At 37.2% G+C, this 20,968-nt stretch overlaps 2 protein-coding genes across 8 annotated transcripts in view; one reads left to right on the top strand and one right to left on the bottom strand.

The window, feature by feature from the left end:
* LOC6046341 (FERM domain-containing protein 8) overlaps positions 1 to 20,968 on the bottom strand; it is a 169,259-nt gene that overhangs the window by 9,358 nt on the left and 138,933 nt on the right. For all 7 annotated transcript variants that reach the window (XM_038250945.1, XM_038250941.1, XM_038250959.1 and 4 more), the window contains one exon: positions 3,561 to 4,012. In XM_038250945.1, the coding sequence (XP_038106873.1) occupies positions 3,561 to 4,012 (452 nt within the window). The remainder of the gene's footprint in view (positions 1 to 3,560; positions 4,013 to 20,968) is intronic.
* Positions 10,192 to 20,968, top strand: part of LOC6046415 (5-hydroxytryptamine receptor 1A) — a 37,923-nt gene continuing 27,146 nt past the window's right edge. Inside the window, exon 1 of the mRNA XM_038250980.1 lies at positions 10,192 to 10,553. The gene's annotated coding sequence lies outside the window, so the exon portion shown is untranslated. The remainder of the gene's footprint in view (positions 10,554 to 20,968) is intronic.

The following is a 20,968-nucleotide window of genomic DNA, read 5'->3' as shown; positions in this document are numbered from 1 at the left end:
CTGAAAAGTTGAACTTTTCAGCACTTGTTAGGAAAAGTTATACTTTTCAACATTTTTTTGATTTGAACGATTCATTGATTCAATGAATGGACCTTTGTCCTATAATTCTGTCCAAAGGGAGTTTTTCGGAATTGCAAAAAACGTTGTATGGAACTCGTTGCAAAACTTGATTTTTCATCACTCGTCGTATTTATCTAACTCGGTAAACCTCGTTAGATAAATGGACGACTCGTGCTGAAAAAATCCTCTTTTTGCAACTTGTTGCATAAACTACTATTTCAATTTTAATTTTGATTTAATTCGTAAACTCATTATGTCGTTGCGTGTTAATGCCACTCAAAAATTGTCAGTTTCGAGCGCTAAGAACTTGTGGGATTTTTTTTGGAATTTTTTGCAAACGCAGCATCTCATTTTAGTTGTTTAAACTCAGTTTGTTTTGGTTCAATTGACTGATCAAAAGAGAATCTGAAAAGAGTCACGCAGGTGCTTTGACAACTGCAGTGCTGCAAGCTATTTTGACTGATGTGCATGTAGTGGTGCCAGTTTCAGTATTTTAAGATGTCCGTTCTCTAATAAGCGCCAGGCTCTCTAAGCGTGATTGCCTCTCACCCAGTCGGCCTGGGTTCGATCCCAGAAGGTCCCGGTGGCAATTTAGCCGACTCCGATTCCAGTTATCCGAGTTTTGACGTCCCCGACTCCGACTCCAGGTCCCCAAAAAGAGCGATTACACCGGCTCTGACTCAGACTCCACAGCCATGACATGAACAACATGCTGGCAGTAGCTATCAACTTACCAGCAACCAGCGGTGGCCTCAAGTAAGCACGCAAATTAATACCATTTACTGGGCAAAAAGATCAAATTTAATGCACTTTTGATCATAATTTCTATTTTGCGAGAAATTGCTTCCAACTATCGGCAACATGTACTTTTGAACATTAGTTAGTTGCTAAAAATAATTAGCAAGTGCCATAAAAAAAACAAACGCGCCAAGTCTTTTGACGTTTGACTTTTGACGACCCATTCCAATCGAAGGCTGAAGAAAACCGAGCGAGAAGCGAAGGCAAATAAAGAACCAAGGGTGGTCACCAACACCACCAGGCAACCTTTTTTGGAGTGAGCCAGTGATGCCAGGAAACTTTCTCTATAAATGCTACTTTTCGTAAGTGTTCGCTTAAAATTTCATCAATTTTGGCAGCACTAAGCAGACCCAAAAGAGCGTTGCAAGAAAAAGAGAACTAAGCTGAAAATCTCGACTGATTGGAATGCATCTGGGAAATATTTTTTTCAAATGCTTGTAAAAGGAATAGCATTACTTTTAGTAAAAGTGAAAATAAATAGAATTGTTCACAAAAAGTTGCTCTACCCGTTAGTGTACCTGGTTTTAGTAAATTTCAAGGAACACTCAAGATTAATTAGCATCATTCAAACACGACCGCTCATTAGGCTTAAAATTGGTAAATTTCCCCTATCGTCGGATTTATAGGCATTTAGTAAAAAAAAAGTTTTTTAGTAAATTTGGTTATTTTCTGGTTCGTGCTACAAAATTAGTTTTGTTGGCAAATTTTATTTTTGACATAACGCCTTTATTGACTTCCAGTGTTTTAAAATATTAAAATATCAGCTCTCATGAGTGTAGTAAACACCACTCATCGCAGGCACAATCGTTTATCGAATGACGTTTCATCGAGCAAGTTTCCTTTTTTCATCTCGTTCTGCTTGTTTGACATTTATGCCCTTTAGGATGCAGTTTGAATCCCTTTAGGAACACTCGAGTTTCGACTCTAACATTTTAAATGACCAAATTTAATTTGCGGCACTTAGTCCGTAGTAACATTTCAATAGGGCGAATCTGCATTTGTAAACAAGCAGTCTATCCCTTTCGCTCGAGTGACAGTTCACGTCAAGTAAGAGGGGGATAGACTGTTTGTTTACAAACGCAGATTCGCCCTATTGAACTGTTACTACGGAAGTTTACATTGAAAATTCATTCGCATTCGCATTCGCATGGAGATGGTGATCTTAGCAGGTTGCATACTGGATTTCATCATGCTAATGTGATGATTGTCCAGTAACGGTTGCTTAGAAATTGATTAACGGGAATAAAACCCAATTCTATCACTTATTTAGCATTGAATTCTAAATTAAATTTTCAAAACAACCTATCCGTCATGGGTTTCCTATGCAGATAGGACCTTTTGAAAATTTAATCTTAAATTATTCAATCTATAAAGTAATTTTGCATTATATTTACTATCCTCGTCTCATTCTATACAGGCAGCAATTACAATTATCAATCCTGAATCCTGAACTCATGACCCGAATACAACTGCTTTTTTCTCCGTATCGATATTCTCTGCGCCGAACATACCCAGTCACGGCGTTCTAGCAGGATTCTAGCACAGTTCTTACAGATCTGGATATTCTTATAGCATTCTAGCAGAAATGTTCCCCCGTTTTAGCAGGATTCTGACAGAACCAGCTCTGCTAGAATATTTCGTGACTGGGTAGCTGAACACGTTTTTGTGTTTACACACTCGCGTTTGGCATTCTCCTTTTCTCTTTCATAGAGATCTCCACGGTTTCTCTCACGCACACCACGATTCTGTGTTAGTATTTGTATTTAAAGTATTGTTTTGGTTTTGATCGATTGTGATTGGTTGAATTCCAAGCAGCTGATTTTGCTTACACTATTTTTCCGCAGACATAGGCAAAGCGAGTAGACCAATCGTCTGTAAAAACCAGCTGTTTACCACGTGCTCGTGGTATAACAAAGGACACAGCTGATTTTGACAGACGAATTAATCTACTCAATTTGCCTATGTCTGTGTGTAATTTTGTTACAAACTAACACACTCTCACGCGTGGATATCATCCAACCGCAACAGTGTTAAAACCCAAAAGCCGCCACAAAACCTATTTCGCAAGCGCAGTTTTACGGGACGTCATGCGTGGTCGGCTCCGAATCGCCGTCTCGCGTTCGCTCACTGCAGTTTTCGGAGAGATTGAGAGACGCAACGATGAGAGCGCACAGTCAAGGAAAAGGGGAGGAGTGATAGCGAGAGAATGCCATCGCTGAGAATCACGAGACACTAGAAGAGATCTCACAAGCAAAATACTCTCGGATGTTTTTGGTGCAGAGATAATCAAATGATAGCTTTTCATCACTCATTTGCAACACTGCTGTCTTTAAAATGTCTGCGTTGAATTTGTGGTTGTTAAAATTGGCAGTTAAAAGAAATTTACGTTTTCTTATCTATGTTAAATTCATTAACTAACGATGTAATCGATACATTCCCCAGAAATGCCACTCAATAACGTTCAGTAGAGTCAACACGTGGATGAGCCCCGAGCACTTCGACTGAAGTCATATTTCGATGCTTCCCTTTCCAAGAACACAGTCAATACACACTGTCTCTTCTTGGAGAAAAGATGCTGACGGAAACAGCATCCTTGAACATTTGTAACAAGACGTTCCAATTTCGGTAGAAATCTATTTTCATTCCATCAACACTTTTAACCTTGAAATTTTTCAAGAAGTCAGTCTATCAAATCCTCTCACCTTTTGCATTGGCCGCGGCGGCGAGATGGCCGTCGAGGTGGTCATGGTGGCCGACGATGCCGCGGAGACGCCCACTAAGCTCACGTGATGACTGCCAGTGGCAACACCACCCTGAAACTGCTGCTGCTGCTGCTGATGATGATTGTTGTTGTTGCTGTTGCTGGCAACACTGCCGCCACCACCACTGCCGAGGGTCACAATGGCCGACGCCGTCACGCCGTAACTATCCCTAATTTGATTATTGTTATTAATTAGACTATTACTACTTGATAAACTCGATGATTGTTGGAGCAGTTGTTGTTGCTGTTGTTGCAGTTGATGATGTTGTTGCTGCGTTTGGCTTGTTTGCTGCTGTTTCAGAATTTGTTGCTGTTGCTGTTGTTGATGCTGGAGATCTGCGATGCCACCGGTGCTGCCACCTATCGTGTAGCTGTTTGTACTCGAGGTGGGACCTGGAAAAGGGGGAGGAGAGAGAGAGAGAGAGCGTTAAGAAATGGGTCCGCATTAGTTGAGGGCTTGACAAATCGAGCAATTAGTATATGGAACTGCTGCTGGCAGCACTGAAAGGGAGGAGTAGGGACTAGTTGAGGGACCATAGAGTTATCTACGTGCGCATGTATTGCGTGTACGTACACGAAAAAAAGTGAGGTTAAATTTTGTACCAGCCAGCAAAACAAATGGTGTGCTAGTGTGCGTGAGATCGGGCTTAGATAGCTCTATTTTGCTAGTGACGGTCGGTGGTTTTATAGAGTTGTCAACTCGACGAGGCAGCTTTTAGTGTATTAATCATGAGATGGAAGGGGGAGGAACAGTAAGCTCTACAGATGACCGCAAATTCATTCCCTAAAGTGAAGGAGGACATGGCGAAGATTATCATTTCAAACTCGCTGAAAAAAATGTCTTTTTTGCGCTAGAGAAATTTACAAACTATTTTTACAAAAAAATGTATAAAAAAGTTTCAACAAACCCCACCGGTATGCAAGATAAGCACACCTTATTTTCTTTGGTTGACTAAATATGCCACAGCTTGAGTGACGAAGTTGATACTTTTGCGAAACGAGAAGCAACAAACCAAAAATGCGACAGTTTATCAGCGTGGCCGGCTTAATCAGTGATAACGGTACTGGTTTCGAACTTGGAGGAGACTCAGCGTCAAATGTTTACAGATAACGAAACGTCGCCGTCGTGCTAACTTGTCGTACGTGCATTTTGGGCCAAATTGAGTTAAGAACGCCATTTTGTGCAGCTCGCAATGCCTCACCTTTTGACCTTCACAGATCCCCAAAATTCGCTTTCAATCCTGAGATATTCAACAAAATCCGAAAAAAAACTCTGTGCATTTTTGTCACTTTACAAATGAAAGTACACAGAAAAAAATCATGGTAATATTACATCTAGGAAGCGGTACATCTTTTACGTCAGAAAAAAGGTTTAATTTACCTCTGGAAATGTGTAATTTTACCACTTTTCTGATGTAATGTCACTTTTGCAGTCTAAATTGAGGTAAAATTACAACATAAAAGAGATATTATTCAACCTTCCAAAATAAGAGCTTCCAAATTTACATTATTTTTTACTGTTTAGTTTCAATCTTGTCGTGATATCTTGTCACTTCCTGAAAATTGATGTAAGTGCGACAACTGGCCAAAGGGATTGTTTAATTACAACTCGGGACTCCAGCAACCAACTTCAACCAATCTTCGAGACAATGCACAAAATCTCGGGTGAGTTTTCAAAAAGCCGTAAGAGCCACCGTGACCTCCAACACTAATTTTAATTTTTATCCAAATTGAAACTAAATTTCGTTTATTTTTAAGCTAGAGCACTTGAAGGACATGCAGATGAACAATCTCAAACATTTTTGAAATTGTTTTTTCGTAAATAGGTCGATAACCGTTGCAAAAAAGGCTTTGTTTACCAATGCACAGTGGTCCGAAACCGAAATCTAGCGTGACAAAATAGGGGCATCTTTTGGTATGGTGGACATTAGGGTGGTCCAAATTTTAGGATGATTCAGAATTTTTATTTTGTCGGGATGGCGAGATAGCGCTTTGCCCGAGCAGGGGTAAATAACACGGGAATACCAAATTTTGGTATTACTTGGCCAAATAACAGCGACCAAAATGTGCCCTTGGTTGCCCAGTAATAGATGGTAAAATACCATGAAATTATACCAAAATCTTGTATGTGTAAGGGCACAACAATACCAAACCATGTTATTCCAAGAGTAAAATAATACATCAAAATAAAACCATTTCAATACCAAGTTGAGGTCTTCTGGATTTTTGAACATTGCTTGAATACCAAAACTTGGTATTGCCATGGTTTTATTTTTAGGTATTCCCGCGCCCTTGGAAAATCATCTTTTGGTATTTCTGTGGTCTTTCACATACATGATTTTGGTATGATTTCATGGTATTTTACCATCTATTACTGGGCAACCAAGAGCACATTATGGTCGCTGGTATTTGAACAAGTAATACCAAAATTTGGTATTTTCATACCATTTTTAGTGCAGCAGTTGCAGTTAGTGAAAAAAACGGAAATTATTCATATGCAACAGCCAAATCTACTCACCTGATGATTCCATGTTGTTATGAGTGATATTCTTCACCACACCGAATGCATTTGTCATTGATGAACGGCATGTGCTTGAAGTTCTTGAAGCTTCTGAAAAATAACAAGATTGAAAAATAAGTATTATTAAAATGAAACTGAATTGAAATTCACCAAAATTCATTAATCTGTCGATTGACTGGTTTTTCAAAGTATTTTTCACAATTTCAAGTAATTTCTATAGGGGGTATATCAAAAATGTTTAAAATAAAGTTTGAAATTTCCGGTTTTGAATGAAAGCATTCGCTTTGAGACATCATTTTAGCGCAAAATTAATTATTTTGTCAAAATTGGTCAAAATTTTCCCATAGTTGCAGAGGAATTTGATAAAATACTGTAATACCAAAAGAATACCAAAATGTGGTGTTCGATCATTGACAAATTCTGCAATTTTGCAATATCAAAACAATACCTTAAATTGGTATGATACCACATTTTGCTCTTGCATAATCCTTAAGACAAATTTTAAAGGGTCCAGGAATACCAAAATTTGGTATTGATACCAGAGAAAGGTATTATTACGCATTTCCCTTGTTATTTACCCATGCTCGGGTGGTAGACCGGAGCGGTCGTGGCTGAATGGTTACGATGTTCGCTTTATAAGCGAATGGTTCTGGGTTCGATACCCATCTGCTCCCAACGAGATAGTTCTGGACTCATTGAATTTGGAATTAATGAAAAAACTTCAAGCTCACGACGGGGTTCGATCCCCTGTCCTTAGGATTGGTAAGCAAAATGCTTTCTACTTAACCGTGGAGCATTGGTAGCTTGAGGAGGAATTAGACTGGTATAGTTGAATCCAAGAATCGGACAAAGAGTCAAATTGAATGCAAGTTGAACATCAGAACTCAAAACAAGATTGCAAGCGTTGAAGTTGTTGAAATTGTATCTAAAAATACCTCGCTATAAATAGCCTGGGCGACTGATAGAATTCATCCAATAAGAGATGAGAAGAATTGAAAGCATTTCCATTAGAAATGAGAACACACGAAGAATTCGAACAACAATGCCATAGGTCGTTACCACTCGCCTAGGGTGGCTCCTCAGACCATTCACCTTCCCAAAAACCGTCCAACTCCAAGCGAAACTTACTTGAGGATACCGTGGAGATTTTCCCTTAATACTCTTAAAAAAGTGGAGCATCAACACTTCCCGTCTTCCAATTCCCTTTCCTTGTCCCGGGTGCGCGGTGGAGATGGAAGCGGCCGGCAATGGACGGCTGCCATGGTGGTGAGAATCTGGTTCAGGTGGAATTGGTTCTATTCCCAATTATCGATTCCTAGGCAACTTGGGCTTAGACAATCATCACATCACATGGCGAAAATCCAGTCTGCAATCCGCTAAAATCACCGTCTCCTAGCGAAGCGATGATGAGATAGCGCTTTGGTGGCTTCAGAAAAGTTGTAGAGAATACAATTCTGAGCAACTTTGCTGAAGAACACAAAGCTCTATCTTCAAACGGGAAGTTTCTAGAGCCACTTTTGTAATTAAGGTTGAGGTGTTGATGAAAAATTAGTTTTTTTGAATTTATCAACTCAGGTTTATGTTGTAGTGAGATGGTGCCTTCTAGGCATTTGTAGAGCTTATCAAAACACACATTTATTTTCCAAGAGAGCGAAAATCGGACCTTCTAAACGAAAGTTATAGCCAAAATACGACGAAAAAGACGCCATTTTGAAATGTGAATAACTTGAAAAGGTGGTGGAGTTTGACCTCGCTCTTAGAAGCATCTGAAAGTACACATTCTAGAGTACATTTGCTGAAAATATCTCGGAGGTCTATTTTGTTTAACTCATTTAATCTCAATATGAAAATGAGCATTTTTAAATCGTTTTTTGCCCATAACTTTTGATAGATTTGACCAAAAATCGTTTTTCAAGAATAAAAATGTTCGATTTAAAAAGCTCTACAATTGTTTAGAAAAGCCCAAAAATGTACAAAATGATCTAGTGGTTGTAAAAGAAGTAACAAGTTTCAACTGAAATATTTCAGGAATAAATTTAATTATCCGCCAACTGGGGGAAAATTATGACTGCAGTCTTAATAGGTACAGGATATTTCAGAGCAATACAACCCAAAACAGGATTTTGTTAGGTACTTTTTTCTCGACCCTCTCAGATTTCAATAAAATTTTGTAGACATGTTATCCTGCGTTTATGTAAGCCATTTTTGTGTATTTGGAGCCAGTTCCTCTCGATAATTACAGTTAAGAACGGCGTAAGTGTTTTCAATATTGTTTGTATTTCCTTTTTTAAATGTCGCTGTATGTCGAAGCCGTTGCATCGTATCAAAAAGTTGTCAAAGGCATAGTTGTAGGAAGTTTGACGGGCTTTCTGAAAAAAAATACTTCGAAAGAAAAAACACGTCACTTTTATGACCTTTTTTAAATTTTAAGATTTAATATCAAATTTGAAGATGAGCCCACGATTTTTTTTCGTTCAAATTTTTTGTGAAAATAGCCTAAGATGTTACTGAAAGATTCACGAAAATATGCAGGATGGAGTAACTCTCCTACAAAATTACAATAATCATTTACTCAAAAAATTATCAGAACGGTATGCAAAAAATATTGGCTAAAACAGCTGACTTAATTCGTTAATACTGTCCTAATTCACTCCAAGTGCCGATGTTTGATGAAATATAATTAAATATTATTTTTTCTAGTTTTAATTGATCATTTAAGGTAAATTAAAAAAAAATGAACTTTAATGAAAAATAATTAAAGCACTAGGCATTATATGGATCCGCTAACTAAAATTTTCAAATTTTCCATTATGAGCCAAATAAATGTTGATATATGCCGAATTCAAATTTGCTAATGCTTTAAAATTCTTATCGATAACTAAGTATTCAACTGTTCATCTATTTCCACAACCAAATCTTAGTTTCCAGACCAAAACTTGATTTTTTTTTGTTTCAATTCGGGTATCGCCGGGACAAAATATATAAAAAAAACCCGGGATTAAAGAATTCCCAATTTAGGAGAAATTCAACTATTCAAGACATTGAATTTCAATTGAATCCTCATTCCCCCCTCCTCTCCCCCCCTACAATGGCCAAATCCCCCCAGGGGGAGTTTCTCACCGGTTGAGAAACACTGGGCCAAAGGGATTTCAGGTCAAAACGCGTTTGACACAAGTACGAGCTCGACTACCGTAAACATTTTCAATTATAACTCGGGAATCCAGCAACCAAGCTCAACCAAATTTCAGGACAATGCACATGATGGTCAACCAAACAAAATGTGTTTGCTATTGTATACATTACGTGCTCTATTTTTTGTTCATTCAAGGCCAACCAACCAAACGCGTTTTTCTCCGAACGTAAAAAAGTGACGTGCGGCAAGTTTTTGATAAAAAAAAAACCTCAAAAATTATTTTTGCAATTCCGTCGTGAAACTATTTACTTTTCCTGTCATTCTTGAACGACGAATTAGCCTACTTTTCTGTACCAAAAAAAAGAATCGAATAGCAACACTTTTCAAAATAAATGCTGAAAAGTTCTACTTTTCAGCACTCATACGGATGCTGAAAAGGTCTACTTTTCAGCACTCGTTTCGAAAAGTAACACTTTTCAACATTTTTTTGATTCAAACGATTTATTGACAAAATACATGAAAATTTGACTTAAAATTTCACTCAGTGTGTGTTTTTTGGAATTGCAAAAAATGTTGTATGGAACTCGTTGCAAAACTTGATTTTTTCAGCACTCTTCGTATTTATCCAACTCGGTGAACCTCGTTGGATAAATGTACGACTCGTGCTGAAAAAATCCTCTTTTTGCAACTTGTTGCATAAACTACTATTTTAAAAACTAGTGCACATTTTTCCCAATTTTCTTCTTACTTGACAACACCGCGTACTCCCAAATCGCACATATCTTACTCAACTTCCCCCGATCAACAAACTCTCCTCCCCTCTTCCTTTTTTTCCCTGGTGCGCTTATCAAACAAAGTTCCGAGCCCCGAGCTCGCTGGCGAAAAAGCCCCGTCAATTATTAATTAGTAATCGTTGGGCCGTTAACCATTGAACGTGCGTGCGTTCCGGTTGCCGTGATTTATGACTTGGCCGTGAAACTTGCGAAAAAGAAGGAGGCCGCTCACTTAAAACCCGGGAACTAACAAACGAACGCTTCTTTTTTAGTGCCAAGTGCCAAGTGGCGGTGCGAAAAAGGAGTGAAAAACAGGACGAAATTTTCTAGTGGTGTGGCAAACAGAGTGTTGCACAGCTGGAGGGAGGCAGGTTCTCTTCTAATTCAACATCGCTTGGAAGACTTGTGTGTGTGTTGCGGGCAGAAGCAGAAGGTAATTCTGCTGGTGAGGCAGTTTCCCGCGAAGAAGAGGTTCTCTACATAGTCGGAGTTTGAATTTTTTTTGGAGTAAGTTTTGTCAAAAAAAATGCTGACCAAGAAATGGTCAAAGTTGTGGTCTTTCGCAGTTATCATCTCCTGTTATTTTGAAGAGCTATTGTAGAAGTCCTGAAACTTTGCGTTGCATGGGAAATTTTAGGCCCCTAAAAATATATTCTACATTGTATAATCCGTATCGTGATAAGATGTTTCCAAGTTTTGAACACTTTTTATAATTAAAATAAATTAACAGAAATTAATGGATATAAACAAAACAAAAATGAAATGTTTTGACAACAATAAAAAGTTTTGAAAAATAAGCATTCAACAGAAGAGCAATTAAAAAAGAAAATCCAATAAACGATTTAAAAAACTAAACAAAAATGAGTTGAAAAAAAAAAACATAAGAAATGTGAAACATCAAACATAAAAAATAAATTTAAAATACAAACTTTGATTAGTTGGTAATTATCAGTATAATTTCGATTTATTTTCAAAACTACAATCTTCTGTATAGAATCCTCCCCACTTCAGCAAGCAATCTGATCTCGCATAAAAATGAAGAAGCACCTCTAGGAAAATGCTTGTTTGTGTGCTTCTTTGAACGCAGTGAGTGGGTTGTTTTCAAAACCTCCAGGAAAAAAAAGCGGGATCAGCTTAAGGATAACAAGAGTGTGATTATTTTTTTGTCGCTGTCCAATCCTAAAAATTGGCCCCTTTCTAGAAATAAAAAAACATGAAAACAGTGTTAAATGCAAACAAATGATTGAGAAATTCACCGGCCAATGAGCCTTTTAGAAAGGACTAAACGAGCAAAAAAGCTGCAGATTGAAACGGGGCTCAAACTGAATCGAGAGAGTGGAAACTAAGAAATAAAAGAAGCTAAAAAAAGTGCAAACGGAAGGAAAATCGGCGATAATTAGCTCTGGCGAGCAAACGACTCACAGCTTGAGGGGAAGGGCGTGAAAACGTTTTTTGAAATGCCAAATGTTTTTTTTTTCAGGCTTGGTCTTGTTTGTACTGATTGAGAACTAGAGAGACGACAGAGATCAACTTCTACGTGCTCGATATTTACAAAATTTCAATTGGTCATGTCAGACTAAGCTGAATTGAATGACACTGACGACGAAATTGTTGCAATTCAAAAATAACATAGTAAAATTAAACCGAATTACCATAAACCTATTCACAACTTTATTTTTATCTATTTTGAGCTGTGTCCGAACAGGGGGGATGGCAACCCTATTCCGATCAAAGCAAACTGACAACAGTCGTCATTAGCACTGTTGTCAAATGAGAGCCCACAACAAAAGCACTAGCTGTCAAATGGTAGCCCATAACAAATCATTGTTTGAATTATTTATTTTCAAATTGTCCTCAATTTAGACGATATATTCCTTAAAAAAACACGTGAATTGTGTTGCTGATGGCAAATTCTATCATATTCTTGTAGATTCCTTTCCAATATTGGCTGAAACTTCATGCCGAAAATAGTGATTTTTCTGTTAACCTTTTTTTTGCTTTCTTTCTTAAGGTCGTACTCCCGTACACTGAGAATCGGCATTACACATTTTCCAGTTGCTTTTACACATTTGCATGGGACTTTTGAGTTCAACCAGGATGACACACTTCGTGTAACCATAGTGATATGTATAATACTGATTGTCAGTGTTTGTTTTCTGAACATCCAAGATGGCGTCTTCATCGCTACCCCTATTTCGAACTAACAAAAAAAATTGCTCATAAAACTATCTCTGACTCACGAACCAGTTGTTCGACAGCAGTCGAAACTTTCACCGAAACGACGCTGAATCACCCCTAGTACGCTTCTTCGAATGTTAAACCAATCATCGACCTGTTCGCATCTTAACACCATTATGTTGTTGTTATTATTATTTATGCCGCTGTTGATTCTTTTATCGATGTTGACTTTTAAAACACAGTTCAATGATGTTTGGCGGTACGCGTTTCTGTTTTTTTTTTGTTCAATGGAGAGAAGCTTTGAAATCACTCGAATATTTTTTTTTTTTTTTTTTGAAAAAGCATTGTAGACACACTCAGAAACGAAAACAGTGTAACAATCAGTTTTGAATAACACTTAAAATTTGAATCATGTTCAAAATTGTCTGGACCGGTTTCATTTTTAATTAAATACTTTTAAAATAAGGGAAAGGTTTTGAAGATCTGGCAACACCGCCTAACATTTTTGGCGCTCAAGCTAAATTGATTAGAAAATTTAAAACATTCAGTTTGATAATCTGGCAAAACGGTCATAACGCAGTTTTAGTTGAAATTAACTACATTTAAAAAATAGGAAAGCCTCGACGACCACGGGATAGATAATGTAATTTTTATTGAGTATTAACATTATCATAGCAAGGTAAGTATGCGATAAAGAGTGCGTTGATTAAATTAGTCTCTGTTTCAGGGATGACAACCGGATTTGACTCTCTCTTTCTCTCTGTCAAACGATTACCTGTACAGATTTATCGCGCGAGGGATTCCCCTTATCGAAGACCGCCGGCAAAAAGGGAGTGATAACGACGACGGCTAGGGTGATTCTGTTGGGATATTGGATTTTATTGGGGGTTTTGAAAGTTACTCATTGAAATCTAATCTAATCTAATCTAATCTAATCTAATCTAATCTAATCTAATCTAATCTAATCTAATCTAATCTAATCTAATCTAATCTAATCTAATCTAATCTAATCTAATCTAATCTAATCTAATCTAATCTAATCTAATCTAATCTAATCTAATCTAATCTAATCTAATCTAATCTAATCTAATCTAATCTAATCTAATCTAAGAATGTAATATTGAATGTTTGGCTCGTTTGAAATGTTAGTCTTGATTTGAAAATATTTTTTCGAAAGGATCGGAAAATTTCAAGAATGTATCATAGTTTGACAAAGTATATTGGACCATTAGTTGCTGAGATATCGGCATTATAAAATGGTGGGTTGTTTGGGTGAGTATAGAAAACATCAATCTGTTTTAAACCTTTGCATGGCAATATCTCAACAACTAATGGCCTATCAACAATCACTTAGCTTAGAAAATTTCACTTAGCTTAGGAATTTGAATCAATGGAAATGAAGCCGAGCTTCTACAATGGAAAAGTAATCAAATTAGAAACTGACGTATGGTTTAAAAAATTTCAAAATCTACGGTAAGTTGACGTTTCAATCTCAAAGGTAAACAAACAACTGCATAGCAACGTATATCAGCCCAGCAAAATTTCTAAGTTGATTGTGGATGACGGCCGTAAGTTGCGTACTTTCCTAAGTAATTACTTTACTTAGATGTTCTAAGCTAAGTGATTGTAGATAGCCCATAAGGCGTCATCCATAAAGTATGTCACGCTCTAGGGGGGAGGGGGGGTCTGAGCAAGTGTGACATTGCATGTTATAAGCATAGGAAAAGCGTGACAATAAATTAGACATAAATTTTGACTGATTTTTGCGTGACGTACTTTATGGATGAAGCCTAAGGGTCGTATCAACAAAGTCCGAATAAGCAAAATATAGAAAAATTCCTGAATTTCAAAAACATTTTTTTCTAAGGTGGGTAAACGTGTGCACTATTTTTAAAAAATCAATAACTGCGACTATTTTGGAAAAAGTTACATAAAAATGGCTATAACTTAAAAACGATGAACTTTATCAAAATATCACTATAGTACTTTTTGATTGCAAATTCAATTTCAAAATCATAACTCGTTCAAAGATTATTTGCCCATTCTGGAAATTTCTGAAAAGTTGGCATTTGATGTCCTCTAAAACATATAAAAAAATAAAATAAAATAGTGTTTTTTTGCAAATCAAGTATTAGTGACAAAAAGTGAAATTAAAAATCACCAATTATTTTTTACCGCGTACAATTTTTTTCAGTGCAGTCCATATCCATACCTACAACTTTGCCGAAGACACCAAATCGATCAAAAAATTCCTTCAACAGATACAGATTTTTTAATTTTCATTCATCATTTTTGTATGGACAGCTGCCAAATTTGTATGGAAAATTATATGGACAAACTAATGATGCAAAATGGCTTCTTTGGGCCGGATTAAAAACTACAAAAATTAAAATTAAAGAAAAAATAGAATAGATTTTTATTCGAATTTTAAGATTATTTCCAAGAAAAGTAGAAATCTGATAAATTTGGTTAGGATACTTTTTTTTCATCAATTATTAGCCAAATTAGTAATTTTGAGCCACTCAAGGTATATTTATAAAAAAAAATTATGGATATATACAATATATAATATATTATACATGAAACCATCGATTTTGATCGACGTTCCTGTAGAAAAATTCCCTTCTTTCAATGCATCCAAATATCAGACTTTTTGCCTTCCTCACCTCAATGAGGAAAGGCTATAAAATCACTCGAAAAATGAACTTCTTTATTCGACCTCGTAGACCCACCTTCACGTATACCTATCGACCCAGAATCAAATTCTGAACAAATGTCTGTGCGTGTGTCTGGATGTGAGTCCGTGCTTCAAAAAAATATGCACTCGATTATCTCTGGACTGGCTGAACCGATTTGGACCGTTTTGGTCTCATTCGATTCGTCTTTGGGTCTCACAAGACCCTAGTTAATACTATGAAATTTGGAAAAGTACTTCAAAAGTTTTGCTAAAAAAACGATTTTAGCTAAACTTCCGAAGATTGTAAAAAGGGTGGTTTTTGTAAGGAAACCCGCCATGCTATACATTTTTAGAAAAGTATTTAAAAAACCTTTCCAACACGTTCTAAAGATTGATGATCTGACAAACCCATCAAAAGTTATGAGAACTTAAGTGTTATTTATGCACTTTTTTGAGGCCGGATCTCAATTATTTTGATGGAAAAGTTATCCGGATCTATCATGCGACCCATCGTTGGATAGGTAATCAAAAGACCTTTTCAACAAGCCCAAAAGATTGAAGATCTGACAACCCTATCAAAAGTTATAAGTACTTTAATGTTTTTAATAAACTTTTTGAGGCTGGATCTCAGATATTTTGATAAAAATATGCAAGGAAGGCACCAACCACCTAAAGGTGGATAAAGTAAAGTTTTTATCTTAAATTTGTTCTAGGAATCACACCATGACTGTTTTTTTTTCAAATAAAAACGTAAAATTTTATTTAAAAAAACTTGTGGTTTTACAATTATTTTTGGTGAAAAATTCCATGATTTGAATTCCGAAATTATTGCTAAAAATAACAATTCTTATTATTTACAAAACATTAACGATCGCACGTAAGCTTCTCAAAAATAGCTGTAATACATTTATTTTGCATATATGCATAATTTTTTTGTGGAATGAAACTTTTAGGACCTCAAAACATTATATTTAGAAAAGACATATTTCTATGGATTCATAGAAATTTTCCATTTTTTTGCAAAACTGTCTTGATGATTGAAGATTTTGTTGTTGTATAAACGGTTATCGGAAGCCAAATCTTATCAATCAAGTTAAATTTATTAATTTATTTTGTTCATCACATTTTGTTTTGAAACAAGCATGCATTCCTCTGAATCAAATTTAATTCATTGCAATGCATTTGAAAATATTTCGCAATTTCCCAACCACACTGCAACCATACCAGACACCGGAACTTATTTCCATTGTATGAATGCAGCACACTTTCCGGAGAAAATGCCGCTGCTGCTGCTGCACCGAAGTTGATAATGTAATCAAACATTTAGAGAGCAAAAACATAGCACCACCATCCCCTCTCGTTCAGCTCTAAAGCAACTTTTCATTTGGGCTAAAAGAGTCGCCCCACACACACACAGTTGTCGATTTCGGTAATTGTTCCCAACTTGTTTGTTTTGAGCGGCGCCATGTTCCAACCCCTTTCCCAAAAAAGCTGACGACCGAGACCACCACGTGCACTTTTCATTTGCACAAAAACTATGCATTTTTAACTAAAACAAACTGGAGATGCACTCTGGCACTTGTGCCCCGCACCGACCACCTCCCTCTGCCCAACTGTTCCGGGGAGGGGGGGGGGTGTGGAAAAACAACATTTCGAAATAGTTTTCCCATTTTTCCCGTCGCCGCCGTCATTGGAAAAACTCTCTGAATGGCACTTTGGCTGCTGCCACCACCACCACCGGAAGCTGTGAATTGAAATCATGTGCTAATTGATGAGGAAAAACCTCGAGCACTGGAAGTTGGTCCGGTTACCAATTTGCCCTGGCGACGGCCATCCCTCAATTGCAGGTCAACTGCATGGGGGCAAATCGGGGTCAAAAAAAAGGTGGAGGTGAAAAATTACAGCAAAAAAAAAGTTATTGTTGCAATTTATGCGCCAAAAGTAAGGCAAAGTGTGGCAGGAATGCGCCCCAAGTTATGCACCATGTTCATGATTCATGGAAAAAATATGACATTTTCTCGCGTTCGTTTGCTCAGTCCCAATTAGAAAGCTTCCAAACCCAGAAACGTCCAACAAAGCGAGCAACTGTCCGAGTGGTAGACCAATTCTTGGAAAACTAAATCTGGAAACCGTTTGGTTGGTAGCTCTACAGTAAATAATGGAGACCATTCAAACGCTGATGCGGAGGAGGGAATCTGATTGAGCGCTTTCAAATTTCGTCCGTTGTGCACCTGCTGACGATGAACGGGTCTAAATTGGGCGTGAATAGAGAAGTGGAACTCTATGGCAACTGCCGGGCTGAATGGAAACACTGTAATGGACACCTGTTAACAAGGTTCCAAGATAATTTGCTCTGAAAAAGCGCTGCACTGGAATTTAACCATATTTAAGCGAATGTAAAACACAACCGAATGTTTTGCGCGAGACCATAATTTGGTATTTTTTGTTGTGGCTCGTGTCAAATAAAAAACATCGAAACCCATGCTGATTTTCGGAGAACTGAGCTGACCTCTTTCAGTTGACCAGGAAACACAGCATTGGCATGGATATTTCAAGAAATATTTGGTTTCTATTGTGCCGAGCGAACAACGAAACCAAAAGAAACAAAAAAGTAACTTTTCCAAAACATATTGCGTTTCTCACTGAGGTAAGGCTATAATCCTGCTCTAAAAATGAACTTTTAATTGAGAGCTCAGAGACACACCTTGATGTATACTTATCGACTCAGAATCGAAACTGGACAAATGTAGGTAATCGAAAGACTTTTCCGACGAGTCCACAACATTGAAGATCTGGCAACCCTGTCTCGAGTTATGAACACTCTAGTGATATTTATGCACTTTTTTGAAGCCATATTTCACACTGAAAAAAAAATCATGGTAATATTGCATCTGGGAAGGGGTACATCTTTTATGTCAGAAAAAAGGTGTAATTTTACCTCTGGAAATGTGTAATTTTACCAATTTTCTGGTGTAATGTCTTTTTTTCAGTCTAAATTGAGGTAAAATTACATCATAAAAGAGGTAATATTCAACCTTCAAAAATTACAGCTTCCAATTTTACATTATGTTTTACTGTGTATGTAATCGATCACAGTAAAAAATTATGTAAATTTGGAAGCTGTAATTTTGGAAGGCTGAATATTACCTCTTTAATGTTGTAATTTTACCTTAATTTAGACTGAAAAAGTGACATTGCACCAGAAAAGAGGTAAAATTACACATTTCCAGAGGTAAAACTACACCTTTTTTCTGACATAAAAGATGTACCCCTTCCCAGATGTAATATTACCATGGTTTTTTTCCTGTGATGTTTTGTTCCATCATCCGATCCATCGTTGGTTAGTTAATCAAAAGACCTTTCCAACGAGTCCACAACATTGAGAACTGGCAACCCTGTCTAGAGTTATGACCACTTAAGTGATATTTATGGATCGAAAAAATAGCTGAAATATGTGTCCAAATCACGTATATTATCCATTGTTAGTAAAAAGTGAGGAAGGCATCAACCAAATAAGTGGATTAAGTGAGTTTTTTTTTCGTAAAATCGCGATAACTGACCATCATAACAAACAAATCCCTATAATAACCCTGCAAAGTTATATACTTGAGTAGGGGTGACCAAAGTTTGAGCTGTTTGACATGTGGCGTCGCAGTGTTCATCAGGCATTCATAGCATGCTAAGGAAAATTTGATGCTTTTCTTGGGAAAACCGTTGATTCCGAAAACCCCGGATGTATTGCCGTTGAGCTCGATGGGGGTTGAACGAATCGACCTGGTCTCTCAGGGAAAATTGTTCTCCAGACGATTCCGCTCATTTCTAGCCATCATAGAAGTTTCTACATGTTTTCCTCAGGCCTGTAGGAGCGAATGAACAGAAATTCAAAATTTTCCATAGTAATTCCCATGTAAACTTGAACTCGCTTGAGACAAGCCAGTTTTCAACCAAATGAGCTGAAATTTGGCGTGAGAGTCCCTATGGGTATGCCCTACAAGGGGAACCACACCAGAACTTGATCTGAGAACTTCTCAAAATCCGTACCCACCCTAATTGAATACATTTGGATGTACCATTGGCTGGATCGAAGTAATCTGGGAGCGTGAACGGACGTATTTTTTTCCGCTGTCATATTTTTGGAGCTTAAAAATGTTCGATTTCATTGTTTAAACCGAAGTTCTTGCACAATTTTAATTGTGGTAGCGGTTGAGGTAGTGTCAGTGGAATATCAAAACCCTGATTTCAACTTCCCGTCGGCGTGATGTTCTTGATGGGGTTGACGACTACTCAAACAAGAAGGCAGGATCAGCAACAGCTGGAGCACAGTTCAAGTCTAGAAGTCTTAGAAGAATTACAATTCAATTGGCATTTGATGATAAGTTCAAACCCTGCTGGAAGTGTTGAATCTTGATTTGGTGAGATCTATCCATTTTATCTATCATTATTTGATAGACGATTTTATTCCCTTATTTTATAAAAATATTCTATTGATCAAATGATATATCCATATTATCCCTTTCTCACCTTCCCTTTCTCTTATCCTCAAAATTAAAGACTCGTTAAACCGGTCCTGTGTGTCAAGATCTAAATTAAAAAAAAGATAAAAATATTTGTATGTTTTTCGTATAAAAATCGTCAGACCGGCCCGTGGCTTAATGGCTACGGCTCCCGCCTCATAAGCGGAAGGTTCCGGGTTCGATTCCCAACCGGTCTCCTTGAAATTATTTGACTATAATTGAACTTTGAATATGAACAAAAAAACGCATGGAACCAGGTGGGATTCGAACTCACACCTTTGGATTGGTAGTCAGATGCTCTAGCCACTCGGCCACCGAGAGGTTTGACACATCTTGAGTGAATTAATCCGTAGTGGTGAAAAAATGTCACAAGGTCATTAACTATATAATACAACAATCCCTTTCCCAACGATTCCCCTGCACATACCACACACCATATTCTATAAATAACTCGAAGTGGTTGGTACGGTATGTCCCCACTTCTTCGTCTTCCCCTGATGATTCCATGAAATGTTGATCCGTTCATAGAATCTGTCTCTTGCGGTTAATGCAACGCAGTAGGTCGGGCCGCTTTAGTGAGTGTTTCTTCGGGGTTTCTCGAAAGTACTGCAATCATTAATAATGACAAGAAGGAACTTGAGGCGTAATCTAACCATAAGTTCTTCCCGGATGCTTTCTTCGGACTGACTGGCTGCGCTTGTGTTTGATTAAATGATTAGATTAGATTATGTTTTTCGTATAAAAAAATCGTCATTTTTAGAAAAAGGTGGCAAAATTGTGGACTTAAATCGTCTCTTACTCAGTTCAGTCATGAAATATCTTCATGAAACTATCAGGAGCGATTAGAATTCATCTTTTCAGTGAATTTAGTGAATTTTCTGTAATAAGAAATTTTATGATTTTCTACATGTATGTAACCCCTTAAACGTTCAAATTTTACTAATGAGCAATTCCATGCCAATTAGGGAACCGGTTGTACTGGACCCTCTCCAATTTTAATGAAAGTTTGTAGACATGTTAACTTGTATTTTTACATAACCTTTCTTCATAAAAAAATTAAAATGAGGTTATGTATACTTGGAAAAATTGAATAATTACATTTTAAAATAAATTGCTATTAAATTATAAATCGTTGCAAAGAGAGTTCTGGTCAGCTTTAATCAGAAGTGACGTATGGGGCGCGGGTTCGATTCCCGCCTTAACCTCCTGGCCTTCTATTGGATAGGGAAGTAAAACGTCGGTCCATTTGCGTAAAAGAGGTTTTGGGGGACTCACCACACATAACCTTTGGACGCCTAGAAATGAGAAGATTCTTGCAACAGAGCCCACAAAAGACCCGGGGGTCTTTAAAGAGGATTGCTTTGCTTTTTTCTGAAAAAAACCCGATTTAATATCACCAGAGGTGAAATAGAGCCTTTCTTACAAAATGATGAAACTCCGAGAAATATATTGGTGCAATTATTTTTTCAAAAACATAATGATACCATCCAGTGAGAATTTTACCAAAAGCTTCGAATCTTTTAAGGCTAAACCTCAAATGCCATTTTTTTAAT

Source organism: Culex quinquefasciatus, chromosome 1, assembly GCF_015732765.1.
Source record: "Culex quinquefasciatus strain JHB chromosome 1, VPISU_Cqui_1.0_pri_paternal, whole genome shotgun sequence".
Lineage (NCBI taxonomy): Eukaryota > Metazoa > Arthropoda > Insecta > Diptera > Culicidae > Culex > Culex quinquefasciatus.
The sequence above is the reverse complement of the archived record's forward strand: the minus strand, read 5'-3'. Positions and strand labels throughout refer to the sequence as shown.